The sequence below is a fragment of the Vidua chalybeata genome, chromosome 1, assembly GCF_026979565.1.
Source record: "Vidua chalybeata isolate OUT-0048 chromosome 1, bVidCha1 merged haplotype, whole genome shotgun sequence".
Lineage (NCBI taxonomy): Eukaryota > Metazoa > Chordata > Aves > Passeriformes > Viduidae > Vidua > Vidua chalybeata.
In genome coordinates, this window is record NC_071530.1 from 68,475,240 (window position 1) to 68,493,282 (window position 18,043).

General features: G+C 40.6%; 1 protein-coding gene across 1 annotated transcript in view; it reads right to left on the minus strand.

Annotated features, from left to right (window-relative positions):
* The window catches only part of CDYL (chromodomain Y like), a 105,001-nt gene extending 97,275 nt beyond the window's left edge, over positions 1-7,726 (minus strand). Inside the window, exon 1 of the mRNA XM_053943230.1 lies at positions 7,537-7,726. Within this exon, the coding sequence (XP_053799205.1) occupies positions 7,537-7,560 (24 nt within the window). The 5' untranslated portion in view covers positions 7,561-7,726. The remainder of the gene's footprint in view (positions 1-7,536) is intronic.
* Between the last annotated feature and the right edge of the window lie 10,317 nt (positions 7,727-18,043).

Sequence of the window (18,043 nt, forward strand, 5' to 3'; positions counted from 1 at the left end):
ACAAATGAGCATGATTTAGCAACTAGCCAAACTATACTCCAGTTAACTCTCACATATTTACTTTGAATTGTTTTCTACCCTTCATACATCTAGTTATTGGTAACAAAAATGCTGTCAATATCCTGATCATGCTTCATTGAAGAACTGCATTTAATGGAAAGAACTTCATAAATTACCGACTTTTGAATATCCACTTAATACAACATTCAACACATCATCATAGTCTTGAAAGTATTCTGAGGTTAATATATATCCATTTCAGCACTCTTAAGAATGTACCTCAATGGTTCCCCTACATATGTATTTACAAAATGTACATGTAGCATTTTTCTGTGATAAATACATCACAATATACTTCCCACAAGTTGCTTTAAACTGTGGCATCTCCAAAGTAAAGCCAAATTTCTTTCCCTAAATGAAGCAGATTTCCATAATCCAGTATTTTGCAGGAAGTGGAGGTGCTTTGAGAAGTATTTAAATGTCTCTGCAAAATGAAAATCACAGAGAAGAGAAGAGAAGAGAAGAGAAGAGAAGAGAAGAGAAGAGAAGAGAAGAGAAGCTCCTTCCCTTTCAATCCAGTATATTAAAAAACAACAGAGTTTTGATTTTTTATGTGCTACTATGACAATCAGCAAAGAACAAACATTAACAATTACCTTAAAAAGCATAAGACACTGCGGGGGCAGAAGAGTTAGAGAAGCACAACTACAAATGTGGTTAGGCCACTTGAATACATACTTTATCTTTCCCCACAAAAGAAATGAAACAAACCCTCAGACTTAACATGGCCAAGAAGAAAGATTTGATCTGAGCTTTACTAATTCATTGTATGTATTGTGATAGTAAAATGTGAAGCTTCACTGAAAAGAATCACAACAAAACTGAGTTACAGTAGTTCCACTATTCAATATAACTAATTTACAGTTAAAAGAGACTTAGAAAACAGTTGCTTTACTTTACAATTAATCCTACCAATGTGGCTTTAAAGTAACTTAAAAATGTAAACCTATGATTAAAATATGCTTTTTAATCAACATCCATCCTGTGTATTCATACATATTAATAGATGCCTTGAAAAATATCTGCCACAGGTCATCATTAAGGGACACATGTAAATCTTCTGAGGATGTTTATGAAAACAGTAAATATTTTTGCCTTTACAGTGTACTGAGCCAGTAACATGCCAGTTTTCCTTTTGTCTAAGTAATATGGAGAGAAGTGCAAAGAAATAATTTCCAAGAGCACAAAATTCTTGTGTGTAAATATTAAAAGCTCATCAGAAATCAGAAAAATAAAAGCTCTTCTTAGAGAGATACTACAGCTCTGGAAAATACAATTGATAATATAAAATACTAAACTTTTAAGATATTTCTGGACTAACAGCATACTGTCAGAGAAACCACATGGTAGGTTGATTTCGTGAATTATAAATATTTTATTCTAAGATTAAAAAAACAATCAACCCTGTTGATTATTATACTGACCCATAATATCTATCACATGGTATCCAGCCATTCAAAACCTCAAAGGCACAGAAGAGAACAGGGAAAGACTTGTGCATCCCCTTTTACCCTGCAAATACAGTTTGTGGAGCTTGTGCTTCCAACAGATACACAAAAATAATACACTGCCCAGTAACAACAGATTTTGAATTTATTACAGAAGAATAAGAGTGGCATTATAGGGCTGCTTATCTGTTATATCCAACAGATCTGCACATCCAGTTATCACACAGTCTTAATTAATCACATACGTTGAATAAGATGAAAGCATAACTGTTAGTAACTTGGTTTTTTCTACTGCTTTGGCACAGATCAGAAATGCTGCAGCAGTCGGGAAGAAATGAAGCTGCACCTACTGAGAAGTCTAAAAGGGACACAGCATCACCGATGCTGTTCCAGCTATGCCAACCTTCCTGAAGAACAAGGGGCTGTGGCATGTCTCAATAAGTTCTTTGTGTTCGATAATTTATCTTTATTCTAGAGGTACTGAACATCAGCATAGTGCAAGCAACCTTCTGTGATAGTACAGTCTTGCAAGTTGGAAGTAATTATTCTGTAACTCTAAACATGACTGGCACTGCAGTAATAAATCTCTGATTGACCAAAAAACTCAAGAAATTAAATCACAGTAAAAGACAGACTGTGAAGGTTAAGAATTATCAGAGCCACACAGGCTTTATGGATGAGGCATCTCTTTCCCATTTTCTCTCTCTTCCATCTTTTTTTTTTTTTTTTTCTGTGATGGACATGAGCAATTCAAAATAAGTAATACAGAAAATATAAAACCATTTTTTTTTACTATACTGATTTTGTACATGTACATAGAAAGGAGTTTTGTGCATAAAACCTGCTAAGACATCTCCATATCTGTGAACCATTTGTGCTCTACACAGGACACAGACAGAGGTTCACTCCTCTGCTTGTATGTGTTTGAGCTCACCTTGGGAGCAGCCCAGAGCCTTGCCAGGCCAGTGGCACCATGAAGGGCAGGGCACACTGGAGAAAACCCCAGGGGCAGCTCAGGCACTTTCCCTTCAGCAGCAGCAGCAGAAGATGGGGCACTAGTCCTCAATTTTGTCCAGAGTTCTGGGGCTAATCAAGGTGGTGAAAAGCAGCTTGGCAAGGGACATAGAAAAGTCAATTTTCTTACACTAAATGTGATGGTCCCATTCCTGCAGTGCTCTTGCATTCGTGCTTTGGTTTAAAGAAGTGAAAGTCACCCATGGAGGATGAACAGCTAATCCTCAACTCTATTTAAAGTCAGATGTGTAGTTCCTAAGGGGTGGAAGCAACACAAATATATCTGATATAAATTCCTAGTCTTATTTAGCTGGGTAGGGTCAGTCAAGCAAATTTGTGTCTTTTATCTCTCCTGAAACAAGCAGTAACATTTCCAACAGTAGTCAAAATAAACTAATAAAAATTCAGTCATTACACCTCAATGACTATAAGGCCCTCCTTATGAACAAGATCTTTAACCAAGGTCTTGGGAATCAGCACATCAGAAACAAGCAGCAGAAGACAGATCCCAAGACAATCTGGAATTCCTGCACAACAGGCTGAATGAAAACAACCCATTTCAATGAGGAAAAAAATGGCTATTGCCTGAACAGCCAATTCTAATTTGTTGCTAACAGTAATTTTTCATCAAATAGCCATTAAAAACTACAACTCTAAGCTGCATACTGTAGATAATGGATTTACCCTTTCAGTTAACTTAAGCAAAACAAATGTTTAAACTTTTCAGTAAATGCACAAGAAACACGATGAAGATTCCATTGCTGCAGTGTTACTGGGGCTGTGAGAGAAACTTTGGGTTTAAGTGAGTAATTCCTATGCAGCATCAAATTTTCAACAAAGTGACAGCATTTTCCAACAGTCTTCTACACTCTATCATTTAAAAAACTAGCACACTAGATGAAGAACAGCACACAGGATCACTTTTTTTGACTTGTGGCAACTACTCTATATACAAAGTTTAAATTTTCTTGGAACAGTCTCTTTGGGCTTACTTAATAGGTGATTAAACCTGACACAGCTTAATGCCAGGCCATAGAACTTCAGCCAGTTGCTCCTGAAATTTGTTTCAGTTTGTAATTTCACTGTATCTGTATAATTTAATGTCAAAGGCTTTAGTTCTAAAAATAAAACCAAAAGTACTGAATCATCATTGGAAGTGAAGTATCACCTTGAGAATACTAACACCAGTATGAAAAAATGCGTATGTTTTTTGCAGGCAATGGAAGAATCAAAAAAAAAAAATTCCATTCTATAAAAGATACAAAAATGTGTAATTTTGAAGTACAGGACTTTCAATATGTAATTTGTAATATTTTAATGGAAATTGGTTAAGACACCTTAAAACACTAGGTTTATGACCAATGCCAATGTGAACCGCAGAGTGAAGAAAAGGCATCAAGGCATAGGTGCACCAGCAAAATTCACACAAACTGTTTTGCTTACTTATCAGTAAAATCCAGTAAAAATGTTTTGACATGAGTAGCAATCATGGCCCAAGCCTAGTCAGAGGATCCAGTGGGCCATGTATATTATGGGTATCTGCTGTACCAGTAGTTCCCTGAGGAAAGGCAGAAATACTCAGTAATTTGACTAGATACACTGTCCAACAGCAGAGAACTTCAATGCATTTCCAACTCACCTAATACAAAAACATATTACTAAATTTTTTGAGAAAGAGACTCTTCCAAACTCAGCACAGGTTAGTAGTTGTCTACCGACCCCAACTTGGTACGTCTGACCTGCTGGCTAGCACACAGTTCTCCCACAGAGCACTTGTATGGAATCATTTCCATATTTCATCAAACAAACTTGTCATGCCAACCACAACTCGGGATGACTTCAATCCCAGACATCACTTGCAAGAGTTTGCCAAAGGAGGTCAAGGGATTTGACTGCAGAGAGAGCAGACATAGTTTTCTTCCAAAAGAAACTTGGAAATGAGGTCTACTTCTAATTACACCAGTGAAGATGATGAGAACAAGTAACAATGTTTAGTGGGAAACAGGTCAGTAAGCCAAAGGAAAGCTGTCGCATTGAAGAAGAAGGTAACCCTACCATTTGCCCAAAGGCTGTACAAAGGATTTTTCAAAAACCACACTAACAAATCGCAGCAGGCACATACAAAGAGAGATGCCACAAGATGTCAATGCCTGTTGAAGCAAACTTGGGGAAATAAAAACCCAATGCACCTTTTCTTACATTTTCCTTCACCTGTCTTGTTCACCAGCTTCTCCATGTCTGTCCACCGCACTAACAAACACTTTTTCCCTTGAAGAAACAAACTTGCAAACAGAAAAAGTAGGCTTTCCACCTCATCTACAGAGTCTGGCAACATTACTGACTGCTACATTTTCTATCTAGAAAAAAGAGTCTCTTCAATGTTTCTACCCCAGGGAAAAAAAAAAAAAAAAAAAAAAAAAAAAAAAGAACAAGGAAAAAAAGGCAAAAAAAATAGTGGGTAGCCATCACCACAACCTCTAAAATGCATGGGAATAAATGACATTGAGGATACACAGCCTGCCCCAGTCACACTGCCAATCCATTAGTAGATTTCAAGGTTTTGATCTTTGAATTCGAAATCACTGGCCTACATAGAGATCAGCTCCCTCTCTTAAGGGATGACATCCAGAATAAAAAGAATCCCACAAATAAGTGAATCCATTAAGATTAAAAAAAAGAAAAAAAAAAGAAAAAAAAATGTACTTACCTTCATTTTTTATAAGCGGATTCTTCATTTGTATTTTGGAAGAACCATGACACATATCAGCAGAAATAGTTGGCATTCATACTTAAGCTAACAATTGCAAATAGATTACACAACATTTTTTTGATCAAGACACTAGATCAAGATCCAAAAGGAAAAATGGAAGTATAACAAATGGCAGCAGATTTCAAACACCAGATTCAAACAATATTGAGCATGAGCTATAAATAAGACAACCACGAAACAGAAGTAAACCCACTGTCAATAGCACAGGCAGTTCACAAAACAGTTTAAATTCCTTAATAATTAACATTTCAGGTCAACTTGCAGCTTTGTCCTTCCCAAATTAGTGCTCACTATATTTAAATAATTTATTATTTTATGATTTTTCAGACACAGCTAGAAAATTCATTATAAGACAAAACGTGTCCAAAATGAGCAACAGTTTAGAAAAAAGAGACACCTTGACCACATGTCAGTCCAAAAGCATTAACAATTTTGGCATCTTAACTAAACTTTGCACTTGCACAATTAAAGAATGTGTCTGATTTTTACAATTTAGAAGTATCCCTTCAGGTGTTCTTCAAAAGTGGCACTTGCGCAATGGCCACTACGCGCCACCTGCCCAGAGGACGACCGTGCCCCACAGACTACTGAGCCAACAAGTCAACATTTTGAACACAATTTAAGACAGCCAAGAAGAGTCATGCACAATGGTAATTCTTAGCCTCAGTCCAATGCACAGCAAACAGAATTTTCCTGGTCATTTATTTGCATCCATCAAAACCGGTATGTCGTTGTCCATCTTTGATCTAACACAGCAACACACAAAGAGCAAGAATTGGCTGCAGCACAGTCTACAGGCCCAACTCCACAAACCCAACAGAACTTTTCCCAAAGTCGAAGCAAGTTTTTGGCAATCCCTCGAGACACAGAGTGGTTCCTAAATTTCTCTCCTACTTTCAGGGATGATCCCTTCAAGATTGGTTTGAGCTACACTGTGAGGATGGGGAAACTCACCAGAGCAATTAACCATGATTTATCTGTCTTGGGAATACAGGCCTCCGGTCTTCTTTCTAGTCTATCAGTTCAGCACCTCTGCTTGACAGTCAACTTGCTTAAAATACAAGCCCACCCCGGGCACCTTCCACTGACGTCTACAGGGTCTGTTCACCGATGGCATCACAGATGTAACTCAATTAATGAGAGATACATGTGCACCAGCTGTACAGTAAGACATCTTCTGTCAAGTGTCCTGAAGGCTATCTGCCTCCTTTTAACCTTAAGAGTTCCAGCCTCTGGATATATTGTTTTAATAGATCACTGTCTGGATGCATATTAACTATCAGATAAGAGCATTTTTGGTTTTGGGAAGCCACTTCTCTACCCAAAAGGCAAGAACAGCTCCAAAATAACAATGGCTTTTCACTCCCGGTGATGACTTCTTGCAAAAATAAAAACAAGGAAGTTCAATCCAAGAGAACCATGATGCTTTTCAGTTAAGGGCAAGGATGTGAAATTGCCAGACATAAGATAGGAAACTCAAAGTTCGGCTGTCACCTTGTTCCCTTCTTCACCTCAAGACCTTCCTCTCCCGTCAGCACACGCTTTGACCACCTCCCGAGTGACGAGTGAAGGATGGCGTGTCAAAGCCTTAACTTTCAATCTTTTTGGCTTCTCTCGCAACCTCAACCCTATCGTTGGAGCACGAAGAGCCGAGGAGTTTAAATTTTAGTCTTTTGCACCGCCGCAGCTTGCTGCACGGCCAAGGCACACGATGGTGGCACAGGACTTTGGTATGGACACAAATCCAAGAGGAAAGCCCCTCTGCCCTCCTCCTCCTCCCCCGCCCCCCCCCCCCCCCGGCCCGGACAGAGGCAATAACTCGGCTTCGCTCACATTTTTGCACAGCGCCGGGCTCGCACTTCGACGTGCTCACTGCCGGGGCTGTCAGCGCTGCTCGCCCCATCCAGCACCCCCCCTTCTCCTCCCGGAGTCAAAGTGTTGTGTGAACGTGGGGAAAGGACTGGGGGGGAGCGCAGGCCACGGTAACACTTTGCCGTCTCCTCCGTTCAGTCACATTTCCGTCCTCCTCCAGCAAAACTGGGGAGGGAAGGGGGGGCGGGGGGCCAGGCTGGGCACACACGCAGGCGCTGGGCCCAGCGGGAAGGGGCAGCAGCCGCGGCAAGTGTGGGTGACAAGCCCGGCGGCGCTCCCGGGGAGCAACAAAAACGCTCTCGGGCGCGGTGGGGTGGGGTGGGGTGGCCGGCGGGGCCGGGGGCAGGGCCGGTGGGGCTCGGGGGCTCTTACCTCGTAGAGTTCCTCGGAAGCCATGCTGTGGGAGCCTCACAAGGTGGAGTTGGGTGCTGGTTTGGAAATACTTTTGTTTCAGTTGGTGTCCGTTTGGCCTCCTCCTCTTCTTCTTCTTCTTCTTCTTCTTCTTTTTCTTCTTCTTCTCCTCCTCCTCCTCTTCCCCTCCTCCTTCTCCTCTTCCCGTCCTCCTCCTCCTCCTCTTCTTCTTCCTCCTCCTCCTCCCTGCGCGTCTCTCTCCAGCGCAACTAGCAGCTCCGCTCGTTAAATGCCAGTGAGGTGCTCCTGTTCCTGCCCCTGCTGCTGCTGCTGCTGGCGCTGGCGGCGGCGGCGGCGGCGGCGGCGGCGGCGGGGGGGTGCGCGCACGGCAGCTGCGCAACTCGCTCGCTCTCCCGGCTCGCCCTCGCACAGCCCGCCGCGCACGCACCCGCGCGCGCGCGCCCGAGCGCGCGCCCGCGGGAGCACGCAGCCGCGCGCGCCCGCGCACACAGAACTCACACGCGTGCTCGCCCCCCCGCACCCCTCCGGCCGCCGCCGGCTACACTCGCTCGCTCCCTCCCCAGGAACACTAATCGAGCGCAGAGAGGCAGCGCCACACGCGAGCCACCGCTCTCCGCCCCGCCGGCTCCACCAGCCGCCCCCCCCCCCCGCCGCCGCCCGGCACCATCCTCCTCCTCCTCCTGCTCCTTCTCCTCCTTCTCCTCCTCCCCCCACCCCATCCCGGCTTTGATCTCCCATTGTCTGCTCAGCTGAGCCCGGCGGCGCGCGGGGGGCGGCGGGGGCGCGCGCCCGGGGCCGCGCCCGGGAAACCGCGGGTGATGGGAGCGGGAGGAGAGGGAGGGTGCGGGGGTGTGGGATGCGCCCGCGGGACGGACGCGGAGTTTGGAGCGGGGCGGTGGTGGGAGGACACGGGACCCCACGCACGTGCAGGGCCCTCGTCACGCCCCCCGAGCCCCCGCCCGTCCCCGTCCGCAGCCCCCCGTGGCCGCCCCTCCGCGACCCTCCGAGCGCCGCTCCCCCGCGGGCTCCACCATCGCCCCGTCCATCGCCCTACGGTAGTGCCATATATAACGCGTCTGCACGCGCTTCTTCCCCGTCCAAACTTCCTTGGTTGGATGCCTTTGCCGTAAAAGAAACTAAACAGCCCTCGACGGTGGCTGCCAACACCGGATATGTGCCTTCCATCTCCCGGCTGACTGTGTTTGCCAAGCCGGGAAGGCCCCGCCAAGGCCTCCGTGGGATGATGGGCCAACAGAAAGTAGCTGAACTGTTGAACCTGCTTCTGAGTCCATCGCTAGTTACATGGCAGAACCTGTTCTTGTCACTCGGTGTGTCGTCTGGGGGTGCCTCACATGAAGTGCTGTGTAGCTAGCCATGAACCTGATGAATGGAAGGCTTCGTTATGCAAAGGTAGATGTAACGAGTTACTTCTTCGAGAGAAAATTCTTCAAGGCATAGTTTCTGATCTCAAAAGGGCTGAAGGGTGGGACAAAAACCAGTGTCAGGACAGGAATGCCAAACTGCGCTCTGTCATACCGCAGTGTTTGTTGCAGCAAGTGTTTCCTATTCCATGCCACACCAGGGAGCCGTTCTCTGCCACAGATCAGCACAGGTTGGCGCAGAGTTCCTCACATTTGTGTAATCAATCAACCTATTGAGTCAAGTCATTTTTGACCAAAGTTTTTATTTTTTTCTTCAGACTCTTTCAAAGGTCTTTTAAAAAAAATGTTCTCAAATGTTCTACTTTGATGGACAAGTTTTGGACCGTCATCCAGCAGATAGTCATTCAGAAAATGTTGGTCCAATTATGAGCTTTGGATGATTTATGTAGAAAGGGCTGGAGATTCCTTTCTCAGACTTGATTAATCTGCCCATTCTTTATGACAAATATGTCAATGTCTCCAAGGTCAACCTCCTTCATTTGGACAACTGAAATTCTGTACTGGACTTTGAGATGGACATCATTTGTGCAGATAAAATATCTAAGAACTTTCATAGTTTTCATACTTTCCTGATCTTCTAACTAGTCTACAAAAGAGGTTTTTAATCCACTCCTTGATATCTTTAAGGGCTAGGGTTAATCTAAGGTGGTGAAAGAGTTCAGTGACAGGAGCAGGATCATTGGTGGAAGGATGTGACTGTCTTCTGGAGATGAGCATGTAATTGCCATTCCTAAGGGGTGGGCCGAATCCTTTTTGAGCTGTACACAGAGTAATGTCACTGTTACAGCCTCCCTTTGAAGGACAGTCCTTGAAGGTAATCAGTATTCACATGATAGCAAAGAGATGGCGGCAGTGGTTGCTGAAGATGTTACTTTGCTTTGCAAAGGAATAAAAATAGAGCATCTTAATCTGTACCAAGGGTCTCACCATTGCAGTAAACCAGGTCTTAAGCAGTTTCATTTTCTGGATGATTCAAAAGAAGTACTGTTGATCAGTACTTCTACATTTTTCATATTTCAAGGAAATAGCCAAAGCTCAGTTAACACTAGTTTTTAGTGTTCTGACCATGACTCACAATTCAGTGAAAGAATTTATTCTTTTACAGATACTCATTGCTTGCATTGCCATTAATTCTTTTTTGCCTTCCATTCTAACCTTTTGTCCTTGTTGCTTGGTAAAACTTTTCAGGAGAATCAATCACACTATTCAAAAATACCATGTGATAGTGCTATGGTTCAAGTATCTGAGAAGTACCAGGTTTTTGTGATGGGTTTTTGCAGTTGTATTTTGGTACACAAGGTTCCATGTTAGCTTGCTGTCATCTTGCTTTCTCTAGGAAAAAAAATCAAGTTTTCCAAATATTGCATGATGAATTGTCGAAATAATTGTTTCTTTCTTATTTCTTAAGGTGTTTCATGTGTTCCTCACTGAAGGCTGGACATATCAAATTTCAACAATATTTTGTTTGTTGAAGCCAGCCTTACTGCCAACTTCCTAAATGGCTTTCCTAACATTGCATATAAATATCTCCAGAAGAGAAGTTGTATGGAATGCAGTAATGGAGCAGTCTAGGAAGACTGGAAAGCCAGGCCAGTTTGAGTTCTGACAGTGGCAGCAAATGTTTTCAGAGGTGGTTGAACAGCCTCGGTTAATCCACCTTGGGAAAGAACCAGGCAATGTCAGCCAGGCAGGAAGTTTTGCAATGTGCATACAGAGCTTCCAGTTTGAAGTGGACAATTGCCTTAGTGGCACTCCTGGTAAAGTCAGGAGGACAATTGTTCTGTTTAGCTGAATAAAGAATGTTCTAATTTGTGGGCAAAATACAGATAATAGAATCGAGTTCCTTTGAAAGGTCAACTCAATTTTGACCTCTTTGTGTGCCACTGTAATGTCTACAAAGGTCTTCATAGATGGTGGAACAGCTGAATTTGAAATAGTTGTGGTGGTAGGTCACAGCTAGCTGAAACTTTACAATATTGAAAATATAATGGAGGTCTGTATTGGATGGGAATGGGTCTACATATCTAGAATTTGCTGTAGCTGAGGGATCACAGAAGTATTTCATATGCAGAGGTTTATCCACAAGATAGTAACTTTGATGATAAAGTGACTGTCAGTAACTTCTGTTTGGTTATTTAAGGTGATTATTTGCCTTTTAGTATTTGGGAGTAAGGCTTAGGAAAGAAGCATTTAGTCATTGAGATGCAGCCAGTGATTAGCTGAAGGATTTCAAAAGGTGGGATTGATAATGGCTAAATGGGATGGTCTGTTCTGTGCTGTAGGCATTAACACCTCATCCAATCATCCTATGCACTTTTTCGCAGTCAAAGGAAAGATAATCAGCATCGGTGGAATTCCCAGCATGATTCATCTCAACCTAATGCAGATGCCTATGCCTGGTCAGATGAATCTAAGTCTAAATTTGATTTATTTTGTTGGCTTTTTTTTTTACTGATCAGAATTATGTCACCTATTCTGCAACTGCTTAGAGAAAGTTGAGATTAATCCTACTCTTGTTTCTATAACCCAGTCTTTCTTGATGTAAGACAACTGGATGGTTTAAAACTCTGTAATGGCCAAGTTATGTTGACAGTATAGGTCTGAAATGCATAATATCCCTTTGCACCTAATATTTTCTCTCTCCTATTTTGATCCTATGCTCATTTGCCCACATCTTCTGGGGTGTAGCTCATTCTTGTAATTTATTTTCTGTAAATTCTGTCCCTCTGAGTTTCCTCACTTCTTCCTCATTTCCATCTCAGTCTGTTGTCTTCTAAGTGGTCTGAGATGTTGAAGTTAAAGTGGAGAGAGAGAAATGATAGAAAAAATATTTATTGCAATGTGTACTTCTCACACTCCAGAGCTGAGAGTTATGTTTCCCATTTTGTAGTGGGTACAGTTTCAAGAGAGGTCATTTCAGGCAGATAAAAGTTTGATAGTTTTCGACACATGGAGGAAAGTGGGATCACTTGAAGGATCAACTGTTGAACAAGATTCTTTACATGAAAGTCTGGGAGAGAGGACCTTCTATTTCTCTAAACTACTGAGACATTCCTTCCATCGATCTGAAAAACATTGATTCTAAATTAGATTTAGATAGTAACACAATGCATGGAGAAAGGAATGGCAATATTTAGACTAATCTATTCTTGGTAATTTTTTGGACTGAAAAAACCTGTCCTTTATTGATAAGGACAGTTTCCCCAAATTTTTCCTTTGAAAGAGTGTGATCAATACACTACTGTTTCCTTGTGGAGTTCAGTGATAGACTCAATGTAACCATTTTTTTAAAGAACCAATAATTTTTCTTTGCAATATGCCCATTAAATAAGGGGGGTTTTGTTATCCATTCTCTACCCATGTAGAACTAAGACATGAAATTACTGCAAATATTATCAGAGTTGTCCACTGACTTCTGCCATTCAATTAAAGGGGCCTAGATTTAAAAGCATAATGAAAGATAGTATATTTTATTTTTAGAGTAGCATTTTTATTGATTTTACAGGTGTAAATACTAGATGGTTTTGTACCTCTAGCTAGATACCCAATATCTTGAACTGGCTTTCCAAAGTTATATTTAGAATCCATGCTTGGCTATGTTTTAATGGCTTGCTTAGTATCAAACAGAAGTTTTACAACAGAATTAGGACTAAATTACATGGGACAGAATGCAAGTTTTATCTACAGGACCTGCTTTTCTCTTTGTGAATTCTCCTGACACTTTCACCACCTGCCTTTCTAGTTCTGCAACACTTGAAACTGGAATCTTACGTGCAACAACTTCCATCCATAACAGACATAGATAGCCCTGACTATGGACGCCGTGAAGCCAATGCTAACAGAGATGAGATCAATATCTTTACATCCCTGGTTAGTCTACATATGTTCTACACATTTCTGATTTATTCCTAGAAGAGGATTTGTGCCTTGAATGAGGCGAAAGCACCGTGGAAAAGGCAATTTGAACAGCTGATTGGAGAACAAACATAGAAAGTGAAGATGTACCAATACTATCTAACTTAAAATCTTAAAATGATTTTATGTTTAAAAGTTGCAAGCTGGAAATCTAAAATAAAAATAATCTTGTGCAATTGCATTGCTTGCCCTTTCAGCTCATCCTACTGGTCACCAGCAGTGTTTAGTTGTTTACATCCACATTAGAGATAAAAACTTTTAGCTACCTCCTTGAGCTCCTTGGCTCTATTCAAAGTAGTACTGTCTTGCCACTGGAATGTAGCTTCCCTTGCCTCAGTGAGGATTAAAACAGGTTTATAAAAGGACTAAGAAAACAAAATCCTAGCTTAATAGTTGGGTTGGGATGGGAGCATGGAGTAAAGACAAAGGATAATTTTATCCTTATAGAACACTTTAAATGTCTGATCAGCCATAACCATTTGTTCGTTCTCATAGTCAATGTAATGATCGTTATGAAGAGTGCATTACCTGAACATTAAATTAGGGAATGTCCTCTTCAGTTTTGAAAGGAGGTGTCATAATCTGAGAAAGCTGTAGGTTGAGGACTGATGCAAATGTAGGTACTGTATCTGAAAGACAGACATTCTTTGCTTTTCTTTTTGAATTTGTAATTTGTCTTCTCATGACTAAGTACGCTTTAGAATGAGTAAGTACGTGGAGAATAGGGACATCTGAAATTCTGTGTTTTTAAAGAGAATACAGAGAGCCTTACAGATTTTTAATGAAGTACATATTCTGCTACATCTCATGCAGGATATTTTTCATAGAGAACTTCAGGTTTTTTTTCTGGTTATGGGTATAGTATTTACAGGTTGACTTTTCAGGAGTGTAAATATCTCCAGCATTTTTTTTTCTCAACATGGCCTATCAATCTTTTTAAAATCCTATAACCAGTGTTTTCCAATGAAGAGAATGTTAATTTTGGTGGTAAACTGTTAGCTGTTTTCCTTTAGGAAAGAAAGAACATTTATAAACATTGAGAAAGAACAGGGTGTTTCTTCTGATAATTAGAGAAAGACTAAAAAACATCTTTTTTTTTTCCATTCAGATGAGGAAAAAAAAAGCCTCACAATCTTTTCTTCTTAAAGAACTGAAAAAGGGAAAACTTAACAATGTAGAGGAAAGTTATCTTCTAAAGCAATAGAAATGCCTTTTTATGAATAAACAATATGAAATTAAGATCCATGGGTTTTTTCAGTTTGAAGATTCAACACCAATATATTGGAAACAGCCATGAGATAGGAAAACAAACACTATAATCAATAACACTAATGACAGGGGGTACAAAAACCAAACTATTCACACGGAAACTCCCTGACAATAGACAATAGCCAACCGCTCCCTCTGCCACGCTAAGCCAACTCGGAAGGGAGCCCTTCCCCATCCCTAGAAAATGATATGAGGTGGTACAGAATAACCTTTGGGTCCTAGCCATGCCCCTCCTGGCTACTGCAAAAATTACCCCTGTCCCGGCCGGAACCAGGACAATTTAGTTTTCCTGTAATCATCATAATGTAGATTTTTTCAGTACACTGCAGTGCAGCCTAGTTCTACCAGTACTTCTTACCAGAAGCTTGACTCATATAAGAATATTATGCTAATGTTAGGCTTAGTGCTTGAAAAACTTCACAAAACTGAGCAAGCTGCCTTTCAGCATAGAGAAGGGAAAGTAAAATGTATACTTGATTCATCATTAGCCTGCAGATTTCACTCAGATTACATGGAATCTGGATTCAATGTAGCCTGAATAAAAATAATATTGTATTCTGTAAAGGAAGAGATGCAAAAGGTAAGGAGTCTTTAGTGGGTCATCTTAGAGATGATTCACAAACAGTTTCTTTTTGGAGAAGCGTGTTCGTGTCGCTATATAGCTTAGTAAAATTGTGACAAAGTGGAAGAGGAAGTGGTCTGAATGCCTTCCATTTTGTTTCCTTTCTGTTGTCTAAAGAACTTTCTGATTTGACTGATGGTCCGTGGATGAATTAAAGACCTTTTGCAATAAATGTGGCAATATGAAAGATCAAAACTATGCTACAGCTTCTTGAGACTTATTTAGCACTAGCACTGGAAATTAATTTATTTCCTAGAGATAGACTATGACAGTATGACCCTTTAACATAGAAGCTTAAGTCAACAGTCTGCTCCTCCTGGGTCAGTTTACAGACGGAGGTTTTGCAGCTGAGAATTGATGGATCTGAAATTGCAGATTCATGCAATTTTAATCTTTTCAGGTAGCCCCCAGTAACAAAGGCTGGCACATGCAGTCAATAGTCTTGTTGTTTAGACTGACGGCACTGGAACAAAAGGCCTTATTCCAGAAGTTTGCCTGTATTAGGATAGGCTGAATTCTACTGGATTTGCTCTGTTATATTTTAGCAGCTGCTCACTGGTGATCATTTGGTATCATAATACAAGTTTTGCTATCAATAGACAAGGGTAAGTTCACTAGTAAACACTTTACTAGGTTTTGCCATCAAGCCTCTATTTCATCTTGGACTGTGTTCATTGTCCTCACATAAAGAGATCGTGTTTTAGAAGGGCATGGATATGTTTCTATCAGTCTTTCTACAGGAATGTAATGGGGAATGAGTTTTCATCTAGAAAGTCAGACACACAAAGTCACAATTACTATCTTTTATTTTGGTATTAATTATTTTGTATTGCAGCACATGCATTGTTTTTAAAAACAACAAAATAAAGTTAATAAATCAAAATTATCTCAACTCATGCCTAATCAAACAGAGAAACTAACTAAATGCCTGTGGCAGTTTTGTTTGATGTTACTGTGTTTTTGTCATCTTGGCTCACTGAAGTGAGCATAGTTTGAACAGAGTTTGTAAGGAACTCCTGTCTTTAAAAGTTCCTTACATCTACCTTTTGTAGTCTTACCTAAGATCACTAGGCAGCAATGAGGAAAAGAAGTGAGCAAAGGCGATACCAAGACACTCCAGCGAGTACTCTTTCAAGGAGTCAATCCACTCTCAGGTTGTATTGTTGGCACATCCCAATAATGAAAACTACTAAAGCTATTCAAAGAGTACCATTTTTTTTTAACACTGTTCTGAGGCAAAAAGAAAGAAAGAAACAAACAAGCAAACAAAAAAACCCTCAAACCCAACCACCAGCTGAATCTTTTCAGATGAAGTATTCCTTCAAAGAATTCATCAAGGGTCATATATTGAAAAGTTGCAATCCAAGTGGTTTAAAGTCAGCAAAGATAGCAATGTAAAATGTCTTATACTAGAAAGCGTCAAGCAGTGTTAACTGTAGGCATTACTGTATGTATTGGCTATAATAAAACAGTGTAACAGTCCTCAAAGATACAATCTTAGATCATCACAGGCATGCATAAGCACTACATATTATAAAGTTCTTTAAAATAAATATGGGATGATGCCATTACTCACAAATAGCATAGTCATGAATTAGTCATGCAGGTCAGCCCTGAGTGCAGAAGATAGTATCTTTATATATAACATCATAGTGTTATGTTTTTTTTTCCATATAATACATATATCAGAGATGAACAGTTTGAAAAGTATTTGAAAATTTGTAAAAACAGTATTGTAATTGTTGTCTGAATCTTTTGAACCTGTAAAGGCTGCTGTAATTAATTTGACTGCAATAATTCAAGGTTCAGACAAGATGAAGCCTTGAAAGGAGTATCTGCAAAAGATCTCAAGAACTACTTGAAATTGTTTCTGTATATGGAAATGAATCTAAAGTACAATAAAGGATTTTCTACACCTACAGTCTGGAACACTGGGATTTCCCAAAGGAATAGACTTTTTTGCTAAAAGTTCTGCAGAATGGCAAAGGAAAAAAAACCCTGTCAACTATTAAAAATGTATCAGAAATCATTTCTATTTCTTTAAAAATTGTCTAAGTCCAGAGCAGAGAATAGTAACTGTTCATCTTCCTGGCTCTATTCTGAGACTCTGTCATGTGGAACATGTCAAGGAAACTGGAGATGGCATCACAGAAGAAATTTCCCTGCTTCTGCACTAAACAGGAGAAGCCAAGGGCTCAGGACTTATTTCAAATTCTATTATTTTCATTGTTTTTTCTCGAGTGTACTTGAAACATGCCAAAGAAAATCATCAGCAAGTGGAAGACAAAACAGATTTTTATGATTTATGGACCTACTCCATTAGTCTGGTGATAATGCTCTCATCGACTTCAAAGGTCAAAGTTTTATAAAGCAACTTCCAGAGTCAGCAAATATAATTTTGCTGAAGATAAGTATTCATTCATAGGCAGAGAATGTATATGTATTCAAGGGGTAATAAACTCAAAAGTGTTGTGTTTTTTTTTTGTTTGTTTGTTTGGTTGGTTTTTTTGTTTTTTTTTTTTTTTAGAGAGTTGCAACTCTAGGAGTAGACAATGGAGTCAGTATCAGCCTTTTCCAGAGTCCTAACATGTCATTTCCAATGTTACAGGAGTGACTTCACCTCTGGCTCCTCTCTGATTTGTCTGATGCTGGGTTTGTGTTTGTGTGCCATCTTGCTCTTCTTTTATTTTCACTCAGGAGGCAAGCACTATCCTGTATATACCAATGTCTATCATGCTGCAGATCTGACTGGTTTCAGGCACCTTTTCCTTTCGACATTGACAAGCAGCTCCTTTAAAGAAGACAACTTTATTTAGCAGTTTGAATAAAGCATGAGAGAAAAGGAGATTTTAGAAACACCAAAGTGCCTAAGCACATGTTTAGTTCAATTTTGGTTACGGTCCAGCTGGAACCAATCCGATGCATAGGGATATGCAGAAATAACATAGTCATGCTGATAGCCATCAAATGGCTTCTCACAATTCCTTCACCACCAAGAACAGGCAACCTCTAACAACTGACACAGTCAGCTCTGAAAAGGTATATTGGCTCAGATAACCTCACTTACAGGAGTGAGTTTAAAAATCAGTGGGGATATTAATGATAGTACTGCTCCATCGCAGGATACTCTCAACCACAGAAGGTTAACCGAGGTGTTCATGTCTGTGTCTGTCACCTGGCTGGAAGTGAAAATTCACATCAAGATCTGAAAGTCATGCATCCAGTGCCTTATGCATTGTACAACAACCTCATATTAAAG